General features: G+C 35.9%; 1 protein-coding gene across 3 annotated transcripts; it reads right to left on the bottom strand.

Annotated features, from left to right (window-relative positions):
• Window positions 1-441: 441 nt before the first annotated feature.
• Window positions 442-22,671, bottom strand: LOC145674579 (uncharacterized). 3 transcript variants are annotated; one of them, XM_081744766.1, is made up of 7 exons: window positions 22,207-22,671; window positions 16,807-16,952; window positions 13,106-13,357; window positions 10,895-11,297; window positions 6,035-6,219; window positions 2,576-2,741; window positions 442-947 (listed from the first exon to the last, which is right to left on the bottom strand). In XM_081744766.1, exons 1-7 carry the CDS (start codon window positions 22,265-22,267, stop codon window positions 463-465), a joined length of 1,698 nt encoding a protein of 565 aa, XP_081600892.1. In that variant the 5' UTR covers window positions 22,268-22,671; the 3' UTR covers window positions 442-462. The 3 variants fall into 3 exon arrangements, with proteins under 3 accessions (XP_081600892.1, XP_081600893.1, XP_081600894.1); XM_081744767.1 differs by having other exon boundaries at window positions 16,822-16,952; XM_081744768.1 differs by lacking the exon at window positions 13,106-13,357 and having other exon boundaries at window positions 16,822-16,952.
• Window positions 22,672-23,854: the final 1,183 nt, after the last annotated feature.

The following is a 23,854-nucleotide window of genomic DNA, read 5'->3' as shown; positions in this document are numbered from 1 at the left end:
ACCGACTTTTCAACTGAACTGCAAGCGGTGTCACTTTGAAACTGATTTGGGTTCGAAGAGGAACAAACAGAATGAGAGGTGGAAGCCTCGGCTGAATGCATTCTATTCAAATGTTTTCTAAGAGCAGCTATCGTTGTAAAATGTCGACAGCATGTCTCTTCACCACAGTGAAATTCACTGGAAGTAGCTAATTTCGGGCATGCATTTCGAATGTGTTTTATCAGCATGGAAACTGTTGCAAATGTCAGTGAACAACCGTAGCACCTGTACATGTTGCCTTGTATGAATGAAACATGAAATATTTTCCTCTAAATGATCTATCGCAATGTATAACAAATAGATATACATATAATATGTAACATATAAAACCTTTCTAAATATTACTTAACACACTAAACGATCATAATGGAAAAGAAATAATAGGACATATGAAAAAAAAAAAAAAAAACTTCACTCGAGGAATTAACTTAAAACCCCGATATCAGCAAGTAAGTTTTTTACGGACTGATTCGGCCGATCATGAGGCGTTACAATTTGGTAGAGTGCTCTCTGCACAACTAACCATACGTGATTCGCTTCATAGCTGTAACTAGCTCCTGTTGCTTGGAAAATCTTGAACGTAATGTCCACGGCCTCTAGTAATGTTCCTACCTTGTAGTATATACTGTTTACGCAGCAAAATGCACACACTGGTGATACTGGTGATTCTCCAACTACGATGACTTGCGGTTGAAATGTCCTTCCCAACTGCTCTAACTTTTTCTTTCTTGCTAGTATAGCTGGCTGTACTTGTGATTCTGCAAACACGTGAAGAATAAACGCTTCTTTTATTTCACTTCTTGAAGGTTTCCACAGCGGCTTCCCATGACACTTTCTAGCCGGAGGAACAGTAAGCACATATGGTAAGAGAAGAAGTGCTACTGAGTAGCTGGTGCCAGGATCATCTTCTGAAAATAATAATAATAAAAAAAATCTATAGCTTCTCCATTGTATTAACTGTTTGAAAATCACGTATAAAAGGAACAGTTGATACATTTGAAATACATCATCACACGTCAGTGTATCATTCTTAGAAATGTTTCAAAAAGCGGTGGGAATATCCTAATAAATGTCACACGCTGCAAAATATGATCAAATAAGCAATATGGGTGTGTAATAGGAGTGGGGAAAAGTTCTAAGGACAAAACATTATGCTTGAGATTGTGCAGAGCGTAGAGAAAATGATGTAAACAGCAGTATTAAGGTAGCATTTTTTGAAATGGGTGCTGTCGGTCACATGTTGCGATTTTTTCCTTTTGTGTGTATGTGCGTGTGTTTATTTATCACCTGGCCTCAGTTGATTCGTACTTTCTTGGTATTTTGTTGGTGAGTGAACATGTGTGACCTCTCCGACTCAAAAAGATGGCAGGTTGTTAGTGCCCACCTAGCTACCTAATCTCTTGGAATTCCCTTGGTCCCATTGTTGCTGTATATGAAATTGATTAGCAGGTGTATGCAAGTATACCTAGTGGTCCAGACATCGTTTTCTACACGAGATGACATTTTTCACGACGACATGGCGCCGTGTTACACACCTAGAAATGTGAAAGCGTAGTTCCCAACTTCACGTGCCACACTAGGGACCACAGTGGGTTAGTGGTACAGCGCTCATTTCTTGCCCATAGGGTTCCTACTCTATTCTTATTAAATAATTTTAATTTATAAACAAATTTGTAACGAAAATCGACGGATTTTACTCCTCAGACCTGATGGGGCAGTCCACGTTGTAAAAAAGTGGAGAAAGAGAGATTTAAAAAACAAACTCATATATTAAAATAAATTGAAATTTTTGAGTTTTACGTCCCACGAGTATGCCAGCTAGGCTCAAGGAGACAGTGATGATGAGGAATGAATGAAATGGTGGGATGAAAAAAGTGAGAGGAAACGGGAGAACCCCGAGGAAACCCACGCACACGATGTTTGTCCACCACAAAGTTCACTTGGCGGGAGCAGGGTTTGAACCCGGGACCTCATGCAGCAGAGGTGAACGCTCTACCACTGAGCCACCGCGGCCCCTCATATATCATATTAGTCATATATGAAAGATATATGAATTACTATAATTTAGAACTGTTAATTTTTTCACTCTCCCCTAGTAAATTATTAGCGGACGGAAATTTCCTTCCAAATTTTTTATGTGGAGGTGTTTCTGCCAATCTTCTCAGGATTTCTCACCGTGGTCCAAGCTATGAGCCCAGTTGGGCAGAGCTAATAAACTTCAGTTGTTTGGACTGAAGTAAGCAATTTCGATATCATTCTGGTGCACCTTACAACAGGGTGTCTATTGGAGTTGACTCAGTGCCACATACAACTACATACTACGATATTAATTAAAAGAATGCAAAAACACCAGTGGGTGAAAATCGAAAGAAAAAAGTGTTTGTTTTCTGGATGTTATCCCTTCTAGAATGCCTGTCGTAATTCACGTATGGTATGTTGCTGTTAGTTCCCATGCTTTCAATTAAAGACATAAGGGGTATATATATGTTCAACATTGCACATTCAAATTTGTTTCAGAATTTTTGCTCGGTCTTACCTTTAATCAAATGTATGTACGACTCAATTTCCCTCTTGAACTGATCATCTCTCGACGCCCTACTCTTCCCAACTGCTAGTTGAATAATGTTGCTATGAAGCTGGGCAATACCTGAGAAGAGGCAATTATCCTTTCCAGGATACAAGAAACCGAAATCTTGAAGCAACTAAAATAAAGGAAGGAAAGAACATTATGCAAAACATACGAATATAATATTAAGAATCAGACTTAAAAATACAAAATTTAAAAAAAAAGTAAACATTACATATATATGCGCAGTGAGACAGTTGCAATATACAAACTCTACTTAAATGTCTAATGTCGTGGTCAAAATGAATGTACAGATGATTATGCAGTTACTTCCACCAGTGTGGGGAAAATGCCCTCATTTATGCTGCATGTATGTACTGATTTAGCAAGTATGATATATAGTCACGTTTACCCTAATTTGATCCCACATTCCTTGAAGAAGAAAAACCTAGGACTACAACTAAATTGTGGTGATTCAACTATTCAAAAGTAATCGAACTTGAGTACGTTTCTCCTCTAAGTGAATTGATTCAAATCACTTTTACACACTATTTTCAATATTTTTACAGTAGTAAGGGAATGTCTCTCTAATAGGAATGAAAACAAGAGCAAACTTCGCATTTGTAAAGAGATTTCCATTACGTTTTTAAAGAAGACCAGTAACAGCACAAAAAACTCACGAATATTTCGGTCACTGTTTTTACATTATTTCTTATTTACTGATACAAAGAAGTTGTGTAACCTTTCCCAGGAATATACTCGTATAAGCCCGGATGTTCCTAATTTAGCAAAGACCGACTTAAACCACAATCAACATACTGTCTATACTAATATACGTACAAACGTACATTTAGGATCTTATGCATAATTATTTTGCAGGCTACTTACGGGCTACGTTCGGGACACTTGATAATTTGCGTTGAAGAGTTCTAACGCAGGGTTAAATAAGCCCGCAACCTTCCCGGAAGAGAGTAGATGACTGGGGGTGCTTCAACGCGTCATTTGCTAGCCCACAGCAGTTTCTGTTGTATAAAATGCGTATGCTTCGTGCAAACCAAATATTTCAATATATTAATAAGTTTATCGAATTTGTTATGCTTATTAAGCGATAATGAATTACATATTTTGTGGTAAGCAATTTAAAAATATATCCCGATTCTTGAAATAAGATTGCAAGATATTTTGCTTCTGCTAGTACAAATATTGAACACAATATCAAAGAATGGACTAATAAATTCTACCTGAAGTAAAATAAGCTAGTGATACTTGGTGTTGGAACATTGGTTAGATTATATTTTAGATTAGCTTGAGAATAACGGGGACCAATGGTAATTTCAGGGGTCGGCCGGGAGGAGTTTCTTCTCGAGAGCCATGAAATTCCCTCGGAACCATATATCCTATTACGCTCAATGTGGATTTCCAGTATTACTAATACATTTCATCTCCAGTATAAGAAAGTTTCACACCACCAGGAAAAAAAAAAGTTTGGAATCATCACTGATGGGAAAAATTGAATCTGCAATTATACATATTTCATCGTGAAAATGTTATTTTAATGTCTGTTACATCCTTTTCCCTGTTAGCGTTTGTCTACATTTCCCAGTTAGGACAGGTAAAGTTGAGGGGCGCTATCATCCATTTTTTTCACTCATGATCATCGAACGTCTTCTGCATTCTTAGTTTCTAATATGTCCACCAGCTGCGTACATTTATAATATGCTTGTAACTTATGTTATAAATAATAAGTGAGAAAACCACGCACGAATCTGTGCTAAGTGGCCAACAAAAGCTACGTTTGCATTCATTCCGATTCCAAGAACGGCACAATTTAAGGGACCGCGCGTGATTTTGTCCGCGGAAGTTAGGCACGTTAGCTATGGTGGTGTGTGCATAAAGAAAGACAAGTATGGAAAACAGTATGGAATATCCTTCTGTTTTGCACTGCAATTGCTCAAAATACATTCGTTACTCATATAAGTAATCTGTAATTATAGAAACAGTTTAAAAGTATGGTTCATAATTATGTAACTATAATGAAAGACTAGCTTGTAGTGACCACGTACTGCAGATTGGTGCATATTTTTCGTACTTATTCGCTTACACGTATATCCACCATCACAAATTCGCCTGTTCCCTGTGGATGCACCTCGACTATAGCCCTCCAGCTTCACCTTGGCATAAACCGTCATAGATGCAAAAATAACATGCATTAAGCACCTTGCAAAGTTTGGTGCATGGCTTTTAGACTTGTGGCTTTCACTATATATATTATAAAATTGTATGCAACTTGATAACACTAGGCACAAGTAGATAATAAGTTTCACGCTCTTTGCATGACATTTTGCTAGCAAAAGCCGTATTTATAAACATACATTTTATGCCCTCCTAAGGTTAACCTTTACTGGAAAATTGTTTAGAGAATATATTCTCGAAAATACTATAAGCTGATTTTGTCAAGAAGGCACAATATGTATAATTTATTTCTAGTGGGATCTCTATTGTAAAGCTACAGCTTCACAGGTTTGCTAGTTATTTTTTTCTGATAGTTAACAGACTTTACCTGAAAATTAAAAAAGAGCCTTATTCCTAATATACACCATTTATTTTTCCGCTACGATTTTATATTTCAAAAACAAAGTTCCGAACATTTATTTAAGTTTTTATATATATATATATAATATATACGTTATCTATGCAGTTGGTGCTTGCAATGTTAATGCTTTTTTTTTTTTTAAACAAAAGTTTAGCTTCGCCCGAGGTGTGGCTAGACCAACAAGCCTTCAGTGTTAACTGTACCTGATTGATCATTTTGGAAGCTTTCTGCATTGCACAATTAAGAAGGTTGAGGTATCCCACAGTTTGTCTAGGGGACCCCTACATGGTAGACTATGCATATGACCCTTAAGTTGATTTAGGTTTACGGAGCTGATGTAAATTTTCAAAAACTGCAGCACAAACGAAAATGCAGGTTGGTAGAAACCATCTTCTTTAAAGATACGCCTTGGGTTTAACCCGGTTCTTTTAAAATATATTTCTTCATTTAGATTACATATAGGTAGGAAAAAAATGATCTACCTTAACGTTCTTATGTAACAGCGAGGTTATAAAGGGCGGAATCTACTGCTTACAGTAACATACGAACTGCTACTCAGTTTGCACCGTAGATAAATTTCGTGACCCCACCGCGAATCGGTCATGGGACCCCTTAAGTACAGGGTTGAAAGTAGATACAATTAACCGAGATAGATTGAGTTATACGCAAAAGTTACAATGAAGTTCACACGATTTGTAGCATGGCATTTATCTTTTTTTTTTTTTAACCAATTAGTTCTTTTCTTTTAACGAAAACAATTGGTTTAAATCAACCAACAATGGTAAAATGCCTCTTTCTTACAAGTTAATAAGATTGTCAATTATAGCTTTACATACCAGTCTAAATCCTTCTGGTTGCTGCAATGCTGGAAATCGTGTGAGATAATCATTAATGGTACACTCACTATCTTCTATATCTTGCATTCGTTTCTTAACGGTTTCATTCCAGTGTAGTTCGACCAGTGTCCACGGCTGAACGTTGGTCTCCAACCATCGCAGTTTTTCCAGTATAACCTCGTCAACTGAAAATAAAGACAGATGTACATATAATCTGTGTACACTACAAACCAACATACAAGCAGCTAGAAAGATGTTAACGACCACTACGAATTGACGCTCAAACTTTTATGTCGATATATTACTATGTTTGGGAAAATGGAGGGGGTGATATTAAAATAAGGAGATAGGTAGAACGAAAAAGAGTAAGGATTCGAATGAAATTCAGGCGTACTTAGTTAATTAAGAGTAAACGAAAACTGCGAGTCTTTTTTTTTTTTTTTTTTTTTTTTTTAAATCTTTGCAACTGTTTTAAACGCCAACCCCTATTCCAAAATATCGCTAGCATAAGTTTTAGGGTATGAAGAAGCAGAAATGGACATTGTTAGTTCCCCATGCTAACAAAAACAAGCGTTTAAACATTCGCTGAATATCCAAACTACTTCATAAACTCTGAAAGAATACCGCCAACAAACATCGGGCGGATTGAAATGTCCCGATATGACCGCTGGAATTGCTGTGTCCTAGCATGGAATACAAAGAGAAAACGCCCTCGGCGCCACCTTTAGGTTCCCTGCGCCCTAGTCGTTGTAATCTGCTAGATACGCCCATGTCGGTTACGGCCGATTACATCGGAGGAGTAGTTTGTCTGCTTAATTTTGAAATATTCTAAAAACAAAATAAAATTCGTGGTAGTTTTAAATGTCCGTAGAAGACAGAAAAATAGTAAGGAACTGACTCCAATCCAAACAATTAACAAAAATAAATAAATAGATAAATTCAAAATTGAGGCCTATTCCGGAAGAAGGGCACATAGGCCTATGCCCTTTTTCCGGAAATCATTTAAAACGAACCGCCATGTTATACTGTAGGTGCTGTGAAAATTTCATCTCGATATCATTATTTTTGGCCGCCTGGCAATATTGTTTTTGTAAGCCTTTGCACCACAGTTTTGGCGCACAGCTTACATTCAGGCTCTAGCAGCGGTTATTACTGTGCTCCTTGCTATATTATTAACCTAGAAATGTGGCAGTAATTTAAAATGGATACTGAAAGTAAACCTGTGTATAAGACGCGTGTAGTTTATAGTAACATGAATTTGAAACGTGAAGAATCAAAGAAGCGTATCTAAGAAGTGATAGAGAGTCACCTGCAGTTATTTCCAAGTGATTACAGTCATTATTGTGGACATAAATCAAAACTGAAATATTTTGAAAACTCACAGCTTAACAATACGGCATTGTACACAATGTTTCAAGGATACTATAAGGATAAAACCGATGAAGCATTGACACTATCGTATGTGAAGTACTTTAAAATGTTTAAGCAGCCGTTTAGATATGGATTTTTGAAATCTAAAACTGACAAGTGTGACTTTTGTGCTGAATGTGACGAAAAACAGATTAGCTATCCTAGTGACTCATGTAAAGTTCATTATCAAGTTCACAAAAGGAAAGATGATAGACGCAAAACTTTGAAGGACGAGTTTATTTCCAAATCACAGGCAACTAATAGTGAAGGTAAACTAAGTCCATCTCCTTTAGTGTTGGAGTTTGACTGGGGTCAGAACTATCGATGCCATGGTTAAAAGCCATCATTACCTTTCGAAGAATCCATCTCCTTTTGAACTGACAACGGATAAAAATTTTATTAAGGATTTTGAGACAGCTCTTGCTCCTTCCTTTCGTTCCAACCCAACACCAAAAACTCCAACGTATACCACTATGCAGTATGTACGGTAATGATGAAGTACACTCTATCAGGCGTTCTGCTGTATTCTAACACGTACATGCCAACATGTATCCCATTTTATTATCTTTCAAAAAGTACCCTTTCGTTGGAGTGAGCGAACATAAACAGAAAGATGTTCGGCCCTTAATGAAGTTTTTGTCAGCTGAAGACAGCGACCTGATTCAATGCATATTGAATGAGCACGAACAGGACTAAATCCATAACACATTTATTACCATGTGTAATAGCTTATGTGATTTATTTTAGAATAAAGTAATTAATGTGATGCATTAATAGTATGCTGTTTCTTCAACCAACCAGGATTTTCGAAAAAAAGGGCACATAACATTTTATACAAATACGTTTATAAATATGTAAAATAGTATATATTTTTCATTTAATACAGCCTATTTATTAGTCAAATAGGTCTTCCTTATTAAAAAACCTGTTATAGGTATTTGCAAGCGTATGTTATTGTTATATACTCTGATAAAATCTTTAAGGCTCTTTTTCTCCATTCACGGAAACGGTCTATGTGCCCTTCTTCGGGAATAGGCCTCAATTCCGACATTCTGAAAAAAAAAACTGCCAAAATCCCAAAATGAGCTCACAAAGACATGCTCACCACAGATATGCGCCGCGTTTCTAGAACGTAAGAGGAAATATATGTAAAGGGAGAGGCGTGTTATCTTATAGTAGTGGGAAGTCAATAATAAAAGTTTGAACATCGTCTCTATTGATTTTCTCCTTGCACTTAACAGATTCCGAAAGTGCGGAAACGAAATCGCAGAAAACAACAAATATTGCATCCTCCCAAATCAACACATACACAGACACACACTCATACATACAACACGTTGTCTACTACACACCAGACACACACAACGCAAGTCACCCACTTGAAATAATTGTTGGACTTAAGGGGTAAAAGATTTCCTTGCCGTTCGGCAGTAAGAAATACTTAAGTGTAAGTTATATCTTTCATGAAACAGTTTTAGTTGAAATACTATCCGCATCAGTGAAATGCTATCATTCAGTTGTGCATGAAGAACGTAGTAGAGTAAAAAAAAAAAAAAAAAAAAAAAAAAAAAAATCCATGTACATGCAGGTATATACTGATGAGAAATTACTTTAACACTACATCTGAATAATAAGCAGTTGTTCCCATTACTAACGTTCACTAATGCTGTTGGTTTCTATCTAAAGACTACCTTTCCTTCACTGCCACTTGTAACAAAAATGAACCAAATAACTTTTCGCTCTCAACACGTACCGATTTGTTCAATTTCGTCAGCAGCAAATACAGTTATCGCAAGACGTCGAAATCTCACACGCACTCATCATTACACATGTACTTACATTAACCGTAGCCTATACTGAAATAAAATAACATTGGGCTATTTATCATTGGTGTTGGGTCACGACATTTTAATGTCTAAAAACTCTTACTCGTCGATAAATTATTTGTATTTATATTTATTTATTATCATTATAGTACGTTATAGCCACAACACAGTCAAACACAATTTAACTTTATTCATTTTTACACATGTGGATCCCCTTGCAAAAAATTTCCGCCACGAAAACTGCACTGTTATTTTTCTAAAATAAATATGTAAGTGAGTAAATGTTAGCCAGGTAAATGACATGGTTAGCATTTACAACACGAAAACACACACTCACTTTTCTGCAATCTCGAAATCACTGGATTTGCTAGCACTCCTTTCTTAAATTTAGTAACGCATTTATACCTTTTCTACACTCACTTCCCTTTTACTAACACACTCCCAACACGTTAAGATTAAATCCCTACATCAAATCAACAATAGCATAATACACGAAAATGAAAAACTTCGTAGCTCGAAGTAACCAAAGACCTTTATATATATATATATATATATATATATATATATATATATATATATATAAAGCGTATAACAACTGCATATCATCAGCTATTTATCATGCTCTCCGCATAAGTTTGATGAAAATGGTTCTATTAAAGACAAAACAATAACATTGAGCGAAGGCTAACAGATGGCACCCGTGTCGGAACAGTAGACAACGATCATACATACCTTGTACCCAACAATAAATTTTGCACTTGCACACTTATATTATAGTTTCACTAAATGGATGCCACGGGCTACATTGAATTTACATAATTATTAAAAACACTCGCGGCATAAATATTTCAATCTCTAAGTTGCACACATTAAAAGAAATGAGGTTAAAAAAAAAAAGCTCTAATAAATACGACATATCATTGACCTGACCTTGACCTTGTGGTGGACAAACCGTGCGCGTGGGCTTTCTCGTAGTTTTCCAGTTTTCTCCCACTTTCTTCATTCCATCATTTCATTCATTTCTCATTATCACAGCCTCCGTTAGCCTCGTTGCATAATCGTGGGACGTTAAACTAATTATTTAATTTCATTTCATTTCAAAACCAAATGAAAGAATAAAAAGAAGAACTAGTTTGTTACACAACAATTTCCAGTACAATTTCATTATTTCAAGTATTAATACAAATTTCCAGTAGATTTCTAGTGTTTCAAACACTTCTAGTATCAGTAAACACCCTGATCAGCATAAATTATTTACTTCAAATGAAACGTCAAATTTCCAGAGCATATTAGCATTGAAACGTATATTTAATAATCCAAACTAGCTGAACCTACATTCTAATATGAGAATGAACTTGCTTGTCAATTCCTTACTATATCTATTCATGTCCCTTTGCACATATCTGTCAGATGCAAGTGAAGGACAGATGACTCGCAAAAGGAATGAACTGCTATAGATACTGAATTTTAGTATTTACAATTATAACATTGTCGCTAGAGCCTACTTTCCATTCTATTTCGTTTCTGATAACACGAATAATCGATATTACAACGAAAAAAGTCAAAATTAAAAAGTAAAAGAGAGTATAAAAAGCAAGAGAGTAAATAACTATATATTACTTACCTACGTCATTTTCGCATACTGTGCTCGATGTACAGGGAAGTAAAGATGGACTCGAACGATCCTTTGGGCACTTGACTTCTGTTTCTCTCAATTTTCTACGACGAGTTACGTAGGCTTCATATAATAATCCGCTCGCATTCCTCTTTTTTTGGTGTTGTGTCGCTGGCAATGAAGGAGTAAAATATAACGACGGGCTCTCCTTGGGAAAGATTATGGAAATCTGAGAAGCTAGTTCGGCAAACTCTGCACTCACAATTTTCTTCTCTGGGTGAACAGTAAGTATGTGTAAGATAATAAGTCTTGTTAAAAGTCGTCTGTCAGCCAATTCAAGGAGACCTCCCTTTTTTTCACCTACTTTCAGAATACCTCTACCATCGATTGATCCTAGAAGAATACTTGACACCTATATGAAATAAAAGAAGTTACTGAATGTCAACGTAAGTAATAATAAGCATGAAAACGGCAGTTCAAGTAATATAAATTCCACTTGAAGCAACTGTTCTCCAAAAAGAAGCACTACGCATGTACGAAGAAGGTAATCGTGGTTCCGAAATGTTTAATACAAATAAATGGTCACGTCCTTCAGTTTTCGTATTTGTATTTCCATACCAACTTTCTAAATAAATAAGCTTTTAAGCATAATTAAGAAAATACTAGTGTAAGAATAGTTTATTGAAGTTTAGACCTACCGCTATTAAAGAATAATATACATTGTGTGTGTGTGTGTGTGTGTGTGTGTGTTCTGCTATAATGCATTTGCACAATATGAGAGAAAGATCCGAGTAAGGGATACAAAGTACATCGACTGGAAACCAACTTCCATATTGTCGAACTGCCTTACAGGAAAACTCAACGAGATGCAATTAAACTATCTTCCTACTACTAACATATCAGCTCTTTTCAAAAGAAACGTTCCATCAAATGGATCCATCTATTTGTCGATCTGTGCTTTTGGTGAAGGAACACGGGATTCTCACATAGCCTCTCAAATAATGTTCATGAAAATGTATTATAATGTTTGAGGATTGCTTGACTTGGTTAGAGAGGACGCTACTCTTAACCCTACGTGTGTCACGTAACACCGTAAAACGAGGGAGGGTTAGAAATCTCTGAACTATTTTATGGATCATGAACAAATTTTACAAAATGGTAGAGACAAAAGTTAGAACACTCTATTCAAACCGGAAGTGAAGTTAGCCATTTTCAGTTTACCATTGATCACCACAAAGCAAAAACTATAAAAGATAGCGAGCAACTGGTTTCTGCAATCAATCAAGCATTTCAAAAACATATTTCACCTTATGTAGAGTCGTTTAGACGTATGATTAGCGTCATTCTAAAGATCTGACTACTGCTGGAAACAAATGTTAGTCGAACTCTTTAGTATGGCAGTAATCACGCGTCAGAACGACTCTGCATAAGGGCCATTACCTCCATCCTCAATATTCAACTACAACTGAAAATGGTTCAAATCCAATACAACTCCCGGTTTCAATGTTAATTGATCAAATATCATACCATAAAAACTAAACTCCTTTACGTGGTGTACCACTTGCTATTTCCTATTCTCACAATATACTTTAACATTAGGGAAATGCTATTAAAATATTTCCCGAATTACAATTATAATGTTATGGTACTACAGATATAAATTTATTTTATTGTTCCAAGCTACAGAGTAAGCATTTTGTCTTATTTTACTTTTCAAAAGTCATTATTGGTTAGTCTGAATCAAATAATCTTGTTTTTGCGTTGGTTTTTCCATGTAGTATAGTGACAGTTTATACCAAGGGAGGGTACTTTGTGTCTACGACGAAACCTTTTGCATAAACTGTGGGTTATTTTTCTGGAAAATAAAATATTGAGATACAAAATAAACTTTTTATTACTTTTGACACAAAATCTGAGTTATGACATGATACTAAAGAAACATCATTATGTGTTTTTCTTAACAGTTGAGATTTTGAAACCCAACTTGGCACATATAGGGTTAATCTCGACTTTAAAAAGAGTGGTTCCCGTTAAAGAATCCATGTAGCGATGATTCAAGGAACTTTTAATATTTATACAGCAGAAGAAACTGATCAGATATGTAGTTCTATATAGAGCGCAATAAAAAAATGCATAAATATGAAAAAGGGCCAGTGAAACGTAGCGTACATTTTTGTATCTTTGAGTGCTGAACTCAGTATAATCTCAAGCTCAACTTACGTAATTTTTGTCGAAGAGGTTGTTACTAATGGATGTACAACAATCCAAAGGCCCATGGGTTTTTAGCAAAGCAGTGCGTCCTTTTTCATCTCCATTTCTTGATTCTTTCGTTTCATATGTAAGTGACACCTCATTCGACTCAGGTGAACTAATTTCGATTGATTCACGTGAAGTTGCTTCTTCTTCTGTTGCTGTCGCAAGTAGTTCAGCAATGTCTGCATCACTATTGCTCTCGAAAATATATGAAGACTTCTTGAAAAGAAATAATAAAAGATTAATCAAAGAGGAAACTACAGACTGACTTGAGAAAATTACAGCACTGAGGCAATGTTTCTTAATTTCAAATAATCACCTGATAAGAAATACATATTTCTTTTGCTTATCATTTTATCATTGTGCTTCATAGATATGTAAGTCGAATTCATAAGTATAAAGGGTTTGCAAAAATCGTGTTCTTTAACCCGTTTCTGCATGATTTTTTTTTCTTTTAGCGAAAAAAAATAATCAGTATTGGAAATCCTCATATGGGAACTTGAAAAATGAATTAAAACTTGAATTTGAGATTTTGCACTTAATTCCGAAGAGAAATAAGTAAGTGCCATATGATACACTTACAACTCACAAAGAACAGGCCAGATGACACCAAAATCTCTTCTTCATACACGTCAATATCTCACGCAGCAAACAAAACAGTCATTTGATGCCTTTCATAAATCACAGAAAATCTAGTGAAAAAAGGGTATATGCCATATATGGCACGGCATGCGGTAAGGGGTTAATGAAGTAATGTATACAAGATACGAGTTTTGCTTGCTGTTTCTTCGTTGTTTTTCTCTCTCAGTTTTTAATTTCATTAAATTCAACCTTATTTTTACTTTTATTAGTAATTTTCTCATTTAGGCTAACAAGATGCCCAATGTAAATTGTATTCAAATTAAAAGTCCTCCGAAGAGATTTTCAGTATTTGTATTTTCTAATTATTGTTGTGGAATGTACAGTGGAGTTGTAAATCGGAAATAATGGTCCAAGATAGTTACTACACTACCCAGCACAAGTACAGTATGAAATCAAGACAATACTGGATGTTAAAATCGACAATACTACTTGAATAATTTGTTTACGTACAAATTCAGGAAGAGGGTATTATGCCTTCATGTTCTTCTTAATGAATGTAGGTTTATTCACTGTATCTCCCCCGCTTATTAAATATTGATAGTGAAACGCTCATTAACTTCTTTGAACAAATTGAATCGTCATTTGGAATAAGAAAATAAGTCTACAACTTAATTTTCTTCAGGAATTTATTTAAAAAAAATATCTGCGTAGCATCCTTCTAATGTGTTTAATAAAACTAAGGACACGAGAATGCCTAGCGAATCTTTGCATACGTTTTAAGGGGAAATAAAAAATCAATATGTCGCTGAGAAGACAACTTTACAAGTGTGTTTCTTGTTACTTCACGAAATGAAAACTTTTTAAGTTTTACGTCCCACTCTTATGCCGGTTACGCTAAAGGAGACAGTGATGATGAGAAATGAATGAAATGGTGGAATAAAGAAAGTGGGAGGCAACGGGAGAACCCTGAGAAAATCCACGAGCGCGGTGTTTGTCCACCACAAAGTATACAAGGCGCGAGCTGGGATCGAAACAGAGACCCCAAGCACCGGAGGTGAACGCTCTACCACTGAGCCCCCTTGTTACTTCATGATGTAATAAGGTGAATATTAATACATACTTTTAAATTATACTGATTAAAGCACCCAAATGTTGGATAATTAACACTACGTTTCAAGGACCTTTTGTCACCTTCTTCACTTTTTTCTTCTTTCTTAATTACGTTCCTTGTAGAACTGTATATCTGATCACTTGCTTCCACTGTAGAAATAATTTAAAAGTTTCTTGAATAATCACCGAACATCATTATTTATTAACACGAAGATACGTCGTTTGTGTTCTGAAAAAAAAAAAAATACTCAGGAGGAAGGAGTGGTTTTCGTTAAACAATTTTTATAGCAGTGATTCAAGGGAGTTCTAAATTAATTTACTTCTGTAGTGAAATGAATAATCACATATACAATTCTGTGCTTTATAAAAATGATGAAGATGAGAAGGTCACTGAAACGTACTGTCAATTTTTATAGATATTCGTGCTTTAATCAGCATAATTTTAAGTAGACGTGTTTTTTTTTTTTTTTTTTTTTTTTGTGCATAGCATTTGAACATTTTTCCCCAATACCTCAGTATTTTCTTTGTCGATTATATGATCTGCTTATGTATGGTGTTTCAAACATAGTAACAAATTACTAAACACATTGTAATTTCCACAACAATCACGAAATACAAATGCTAAAAATATCTTTGAAGAAAATATACGTTGGACAAATTGTAGTTGCACGAAAAGTACTTTTGGACTGAGTGGCCAATGGACAAAATCGTTGTTTACGGTGAAATAAAAAAAAAATACATTAAAAGTTTAATTATTTTACGTAAATTCTACCTACTAAATCTTATGTCTCTATCTTTAAGGGATCGCGAGATAGAACACCTTATTATAATAATTGAAATCCCCATGCCTGTCTCGTTTCCGCTTGTAATTGAAACATGACACAATAAAGCAACAGTGGCCCCGTGTGGCGTAGTCGCAAACGCTCTCTCCTTTAGTGTGAACGGTCGCGGGTACGATTCCCGGTGAGGCCACTAAGTCGAAAAAGTGTAAAAGGCTTTTTCAGGCCAACCATCCTGAATGGAGTTTTCCTCACTCTTACCAGGCAAATGCCGGGATAGTACCTACCATACAGGTCCTTGCTTCCCCAATCTTTTCTTCCTTACCTTTCCCCGGATAGTGTGCTCGCCAAGGGATATCATTCCTTATACGTGACGAGCTAAATGGCCGTAGATGCCGAAAGCCCAGAAATATAATTCCTAATACTAAAACGAAGAAACAGTGCCAACTTATTTTTATATATAAAGTCTAAATAGAAAATTCCATGTCACTTAAATAAACCTGAGATAGAGTATCCTATTTTCATAATTGATATCTCCTCTCCTCTTTTGTTCCCATATCTAAATAAAAACTAAAAAAAAAACCTAAAACACAGGTCAAATTATTTTAAAAGAGAAGTCCAAAAACAAAATTTTAAGTCTTATTCTCACGGGAATCGGTGACATAGATAATAATAAAATTACTGAAATGAAGTGCTTAGTTTAACGTTCCATGTTTATGCACCAAAGTTAAGGGAGACCGTGGTGATGAGAAATGAAATAAATGTTGGAACAAGAAAGTGGGAGGAATTGGAAAAAGCTCGAGAAAACCCACGCACGCAGTGTTTGTCCACCACAAAACTCACTTCACGGCAGCTGGGATCGAACCAGGGACGCCACGAAATAAAGGTAAACTAACTATCACTGAGCCACCGCCGCCCTCATATTAAAATGATTGTTACCTGTATTTCAACTCCTTCGCCGTCGAATTTCCAAAATTCCTTCCTCGTAAGTTTAAGACATTATACGTGGAAAATGCATATATTCATACGCTGGATTCCCTGACTCTTTTAGATAAGTCAGAAGCCGTGCAATCAAGGAGATGTTGCAATTCAAAAAATAATTTTCATTTCCAGAAAATATTACACCAAATGATTTGTAACAATAAACGACCAACAAAGACGTAATAACAATACACATCATAATAAAATAAATCTTACAATACTGGAAGGTACCTCGTCATTCATAGAAGACAACCACTCGTTCCATTTTGCTCTGAATATCGCTCTTAATCCAACTTTTGGAATTAATTGTTGAAGATCAGAATCTGTTAGCACTTTTAATGCTTCCACATCGACATCATTTTCTATAAAAGAGCATGCAAATATGAAATGAATATTCGTTCTTCATATATATTGCAGTAATGTGATATGAACAGACTAAAAAATATGATACCGGACACTCGATGCAATTCAAGATCTTCAGCTTACAAACTAACCTACTGCTTCAAATTCTCCTGTAAGTTTACGAAATTCTAACTACTTCCGGTCCACAAAGGGAGGTTACTAACTTTAAGAATTAGTACATAATGTAATATTTTCCTTTAAGATTATAGCGAAGAAATGATAATCCTCACCGATACCGACTTCCCTCATGAGCCACCACTGCAACTGAGTATAACTCCTAGTTCACTGAATAGTGGATAAGGGAATCTTAATATTAAATCGACTGCAGATTACTACCTCTTATAGCAGTCTGGTGATATGAGGCATGTGTCTACAGCCAGGGTTGCCTTTTTCAACCGGCTTTTTTTTTTTTACGTTAGTTTAAAGCGGAGTAACCGTAACCTCTATTTTTTTCTTAATGAATAAAGATAATTTGAGGGTGCTGATTCAATTGAGCTCGGTCTCGACCTCGAGAAGTGACCGCAGCTCGGTCAAATTCGAGGTCGTATAGACCTACCAGTTCCACAAATGACTTACCAGTAGAACACGAATTATTTATAGTCTGCCCATTCAGCATTCCTCAGGCTTGATCTAAACCAAATGATGCAGCGCCTCTGAACATGGGACCGTGAGTTATGGAAATTAATATATGAGATTTTGATATTTTCAATTTAGTATAAATAGTCAAATATTCAGATTGATTTTGTAGGTGATTGTTCCCACAAAATTAAACCTACTTTACATTTGTAATATGAGGTAAAAATCGTAAACGTCTTAAAGGTTATCTGGTTTACATAGCTACAGTTAAGAGTAGATAACCGCCAGCGCCTGCATACTTTTGAAATGAAAGTCATCGAATGTGCGGAAAAAGAGCTAGTTTAACCTCGACCTCAAGTGGTACTAAGTTGTGGTCAGTTATCGAGGTCGAGACCGAACTCCACATTAACCTAAATTACTTTATTTACTTAGAAGGCATATGGAAAGAAATAATTTTGTTTGGTCTTAGTATTCTTATGCAACAGTGGGATGATGAAGAATAGAATCTACAGCTTCTGATCCACTATTCCGTTTGCATCTGAGCCACAGGGCTCTAGCTTTCTACTTCCAACAATCGGTTCAAGTTACTTAGCGACCCAAAGTTAAATTTTGCCCATTTTTATTATATGCGAATTACCCGAGTTGAGTTGATTATAAGTTTAATGTCCTGTTAAGCAGCGAGGCTATATGAGACGTGGACCTACTTATTAACGTGGTATCCGAACCACATGAGCTCCCAGCGGGAATCGAATCCGAGGCCTTTACCTCCAAAGGTGCGTACACTAACTGCTTAGTAAAAAGGAGCTCCACGAATTCCTGTAGGTTCTAGAACGCTGCCCCCTCCCCCCATATAGGTTAGTAGTCAGGTCGGTTCCTTTCTGTACCAAAGCTCAATACCCAATTCACACAGTATTGCCAAGCGAGTGATAGCGAGGTAGTAGCCCAACAGGGCACATTGTTTTCTATATTTATTATAACTCAGTGGAGAGCGGGGTCAGTGTTCTAGACCTCTGCCGAATTACTGTACATGTTTGGCGAACTTCTGACACTATTTCACTTTATTCACCCATTCCCTCAAGATATCGCACTCTGTTGTGCAGACCTTTTTTGTCTGTTTTATAAATACAATTGATACTGTTTCATGAATACAAGAATGTTGCTGGCGTAGTGTTAGCGTAGCATATTTTCGAAGATTTATAGGTAAAATGGAATACTTTGTATAAAAGTACATATTTATAAAAAACAAATTTCTGCAGACGACAGAATTAAATACACAGCAATACAGCTGAATTGTAGGTTAACATGTCTAGGGTTACCAGTGTAAAATCATTACAAGTGCTTTACGGCGGATAAAATAAGTGAGTGTGTATGAAAGATGACCCTATTAAATGCTATTTTCAACCTGCGGTTTGTTTCTGCACAATGTACAGAACTGTATTTTATGTTAATAAGTGGAACGTTACTAACATGAACCCATGACAAGTGCTACTGAAACTCATACCATTGCCAAAACTCAACTTTTTAATTTTTACTGCATTTGCTTATGGGTATACCTACCATCGCTGTCGCGCCTGCTCCCTTCGGATACACACCCGCCCATGTCCACCAGCTTCGCCCTGTCCTGAATCGGTTAGATTGCATTAGTACTTTCTAGTGGCCACCTAGTACAGGTTGGTTTGAGTTTTTGGTAACACGTTGCTAGAAATTAGGAGGGGGAGTGGGAAATTAGATAAAAACAGGATGATTTGCAGGACACGTTAGTTGATATTGCTGTTTCGATGTTCAGTTACTCAAGAATATATCCTACACAATTTTCTGATGGCAGTACTGTAAAGATAAGTAGAAGTAACTTATGTGGAAAAAGAAAGGGCCTATGTTTAGCAGAAGGGGTCCAGCTCTTTCCTCTAAAAAATGTTATAATTTTGGTAATTTCTGTTCACATTAGGCTAGAATAGGGTAGGTTAGGTTAGTCTACGTAAGGTTCGATTAGTTTGTTAGGTTAGTTTATGTTATAATAGTGTATGGGTCCAGCATAATTTTCCAAAAAATGATAGAATTTCGCTTATTGCTACTAATATTAGGTTAGTGTAGGTTAGCTTAGGTTACTTTAGGTTAGATTTGGTTACATTCCGTTACGTCTAAGTACTTGCATCATTCATTTCTCCTGTAAATTTTGTGCTTTTTACGTGCTTCTGGACCCCTTGTACTAAACATATTGCAAAGAAAGTAAACTATTAGTAACAAAGATAGAAAACAAAGTAGGGGAGAGGGGGGTACATTTGAACATCTGTTTTCGAATATTCGTTTTTGCTTCCAAACACACAGTAAATTTCCTCCTAGAACTGTAGTAAAAACTAAATATAATATACATTATATTTGCCATAAAATAGAGTACTTTGTTTGATCTTGTCATTCTGTGCAAGGGCGCAGGGGGTGTCGTTCAAATGTACCCCCTTGGGGGGTAGATTTAAACAAGCATGGGGTAGATTTGAACATACGTGGGGCAGTTTTGAACAAACCATTATTTTACTAGAATAATCGTTATTTTCAGGATGAATTCGTTTACGAACAACAAAGCTAATGTAACAAAGCACCATTAACGGTTTAAGGCACAAGAATTAACCAATCGCATATGGCAGGATAATAATAACAGTAATAATTGCTGAAACATATATGCAGGCCCGTATTTGTATATTGTGCGCCTCTGTGCTCTAAATAATTTGCCTCCCCTTCGGAAACACATCTGAATTGAGTTGAATTCATAGTTTTTGGGGTCACTGAGATGAATAGTGACAGTTTTAATCCAATTCAACTTCAAGGTCATACTCAACTCCCGAGTGAGGCGGGCGAGAGTTTAAAAGTAATCGAAAAAGACAGATATTAGTGTTGAATTCATTGTTTTCGAGGTCGCTGAGTTTAAGGGTATCAGTTTTCATGATGTTCAAGTTCATCCTCACCCCTTAGAGTGGGAGTAGGAGAGAATGACTTTTTAAAAAAATAATCAGATAAGCTAGCTAATTAATAACTATTGTAATTAGAACGAATTAAACATTTTCTCGCTTTTGCGCGGGACTCTGAGTGTGATAGTATTAAATATAACTTTATTGTGAATCTTTTTTTTTTTTAAAAAAAATCCAAAATTTTGTCGCCCCCTAAATTGTGACGTCCTGTGTTCGAGCACAGAATAGTAGTTAGTTAAATACGGGCCTGCATATATGCTGTACGTTATACATTACACACACACACAAAAGGATATGTGGACAACATATCTATAGGCGTAGGTGTGATCTGAAGAAAAATTTAAAAGAATACGATCATCGTAGCATATCTGTGAAAATATGATTATGATTCACTTTTTAATTTAGCTCGTCATACCTGATAGGCTTAATGGAAAACCTATTACTACTAGCAATCTAAGAGATCTAAGAAATTACATTTTTTTCACCACTAACCGGGTACTGGACACAAAATTTATTCTACCCTAAAATTCTGCAAATCAATATGAAATGTCAGAATTTTTGCAGTACGCTTTGTCTCTCCAGAAGTTGTGGGATTAGAAAGTCTACAGACAATATCAGCAGTTGGCACTGAACATTTGTCTTCCTTGTCTGAGAACACAAACATGTTGGTGGTACTTATAAGTTTCAGAAAAGTAGAGGTAGAACAATGTTCAAATGTACCCCCTAATTTTTGTTCAAAACTGCCCCAACCGGCATGACCAAGCGGAATTTGGTAATACCCAGGTAGTACAAACTATTTTGAAATACAAAGGGCAACATTAGATAAGTAAATTAATGTACTTGCTTCTGCAATGAATGGCAGATAATATCAAAACACAGGCTTCTGTCAAAAATCTTACAAAACTTCACAAAAATTCCAACTTTCCACCCCACAAATGTAAGAAAATACTGCTGTTCATCAACAGTTACAGTAAAATGGCAGATAACAGTTGACCGTCACGTAACGCAGTTTTGCCAAACTAAAAATTTTGAAACCACCAGATATGCTATTATTTCTAGCCTGTTATCTTAAATGTTCAAAGGTACCCCCTGTTCAAATGTACCCCCCTCTCCCCTACCCTGCGGGGTTCTAAGCCATCTCCACTCGCTGACGCTCGTCCGGCAATACTGTGTGAATTAAATATTGGTAACCTAACCTAATTTAACGTATCGAATCATAAAATGACCAAATGTGAGAACATCGCAAAAAGGTAGGTGAAAAAGCTGGCTTCCTATCGCGAAACAAAGGTCGACTTTTTTGCAATATAGTGTTTATGCCATACATTCGGAAGCCGTATTTATACGCAAATCATAAAAGAAATGTAATTTTTCAATAATTACTTCTGGTGGCCTTCTTAAATTTTATATATGCTAAGTGACAAATTTTCATGTCGCCCGCCGCTGATGTTCTAGGGGACAATAAGGAAATTAGCGGAACGATTTTACTTTTTCAACAATAATATCGAGTGGTGCGCTAAAAGTGAAAACTGTTTTACACTGAATGTCACATGCTAGATTGACTGTAATAGTATAGGCTATTTCTACTCATTGGTATCTTTTAGTCAGTATTCTTTATAACAAAACGTACGTTTGTACAGTACCAAGCGAAAACAATAAAGCTGATGTAGATAAAACATACCTGCAAATATGGGAATAAGGTGGTCGAAGTTCCACTTACGTAGAATTTCGTCAACAGCCATACTTAACTTTCACAATGTTACTAATTTTGCCAGTGTTCAATCTTCTTTTATAAAATTACTCAAGGTAAAATTAACGAGACGAAAACTGTTTGTTACACGTCCGCCATTTGCATTTTTCCTGTAGAAGGAAAATCTGGAGCATTATGGGACATGCCTGTGACTGTGAAATGTCTTGACAAAACTAGACTCTTGTTCTTGTGTACACACATTACTTTCTGTATCCTGCACGTCCGGACGGGGAACGTACATGATTTACGTCTATTGGCGGCCGTACAGATTGGTCGTGGCTAAGCAACAAACCAATACGTACCTAGGTGCAGAAAATCATTTGTGTGATACAGAATCCTTCTAAAATTCCTCAATCCAGATATTCTAGACTAAAATTCAGCAATTTTTCTCTCAGTGTACTTTTAATGGCATTGTGTGGATTGACTATTCTTGTTCTATTCTGCAAAAAAGCAATGGAAAGACTGAATATTCAATTTATATAAAATTATTTACTTTATATCTACTCTTGGCACATATTTAAATAAATGTTTAGGTATATTACAATTTGTAATGAAATATGAGAAATTAGGTTTGTACTTGTTGTGTAGAATAACAAACTCAATAATTTAGAATATTATGTGAATCTCTCAGTTGTATTTTTTGTTCTATTTCTATTATTAAGGGAAAATAGACAGTTTTGTCACTTGAAGGCAATTGTCTAAATTATCAAAATCGTTGAATATGATGCAGTTTAATCACATGTGCTTATTTTCATTAAAAATAATCTACTTTTTTTTGTAACTGCAAAATACAAGCAAGTAACTTGTTACAATTGTTCCAAGAGTAGATGCGACCTTACTCATCGTCGCCCAGGGGATAACACTACAGGTAGAAACGAGGAATTAGGACGGAGGATTCTTTTTTGTCACGAAAGCACATACACTTGTTGGTTTTTGGAATACCTATCTTAACGGTGGTGAAAGGGGGATGATCTTTATATTTTTGTTTAATAACATATATTTCACAAAGTTTTACATTTTTGTTTAATATATCTCAGGAATTCCTCAAGTTAGAGAGATAAAATCCAAATATAAACTCTTTGTTAAGAGTAAAGGCACACACTTCTAAACATTTTAGAAAATTCTGTTCCTAAACGGAAGAAGGGGGCATTTCTGAAACACTTATATTTCCCTTTGTTCAATCAGAAAGTTGCAAAAGTGAGGACTTTTTAAAATCAGGAAACATAAATCTAGTAAATGTTAAATTCACGTCCTTCAGAGTTTTAGACGATACCGCTTCTAACGTGAAAAACGGGAAAATTTCAATAATAATGAAACTTGTCTCTTAGTGGCATCACACCCTTACCTCGTAAGTGTAAAACCAAAGTAATAATACAAGCATATAACCCCATAACCGACCATGATGACAATGGAGTAGAAATACTGTACGATGGGATTAGCGACATATTACACCAGGAGGGAGGAGGTAAGGCCAGAGCTATAGTAATCGGGGACTTCAACAGCGTGGTAAGAGAAGGAGCAGTAAATAAGTTAGTGGGACCATTTGGACTAGATAGAAAAAACGAACGGGGCCAAATGC

Source organism: Thermobia domestica, chromosome 17 (genome assembly GCF_964235325.1).
Source record: "Thermobia domestica chromosome 17, izTheDome1.hap1.1, whole genome shotgun sequence".
NCBI classification, from domain to species: Eukaryota; Metazoa; Arthropoda; class Insecta; order Zygentoma; family Lepismatidae; genus Thermobia; species Thermobia domestica.
This window is presented reverse-complemented; position numbering and strand designations above follow the sequence as displayed.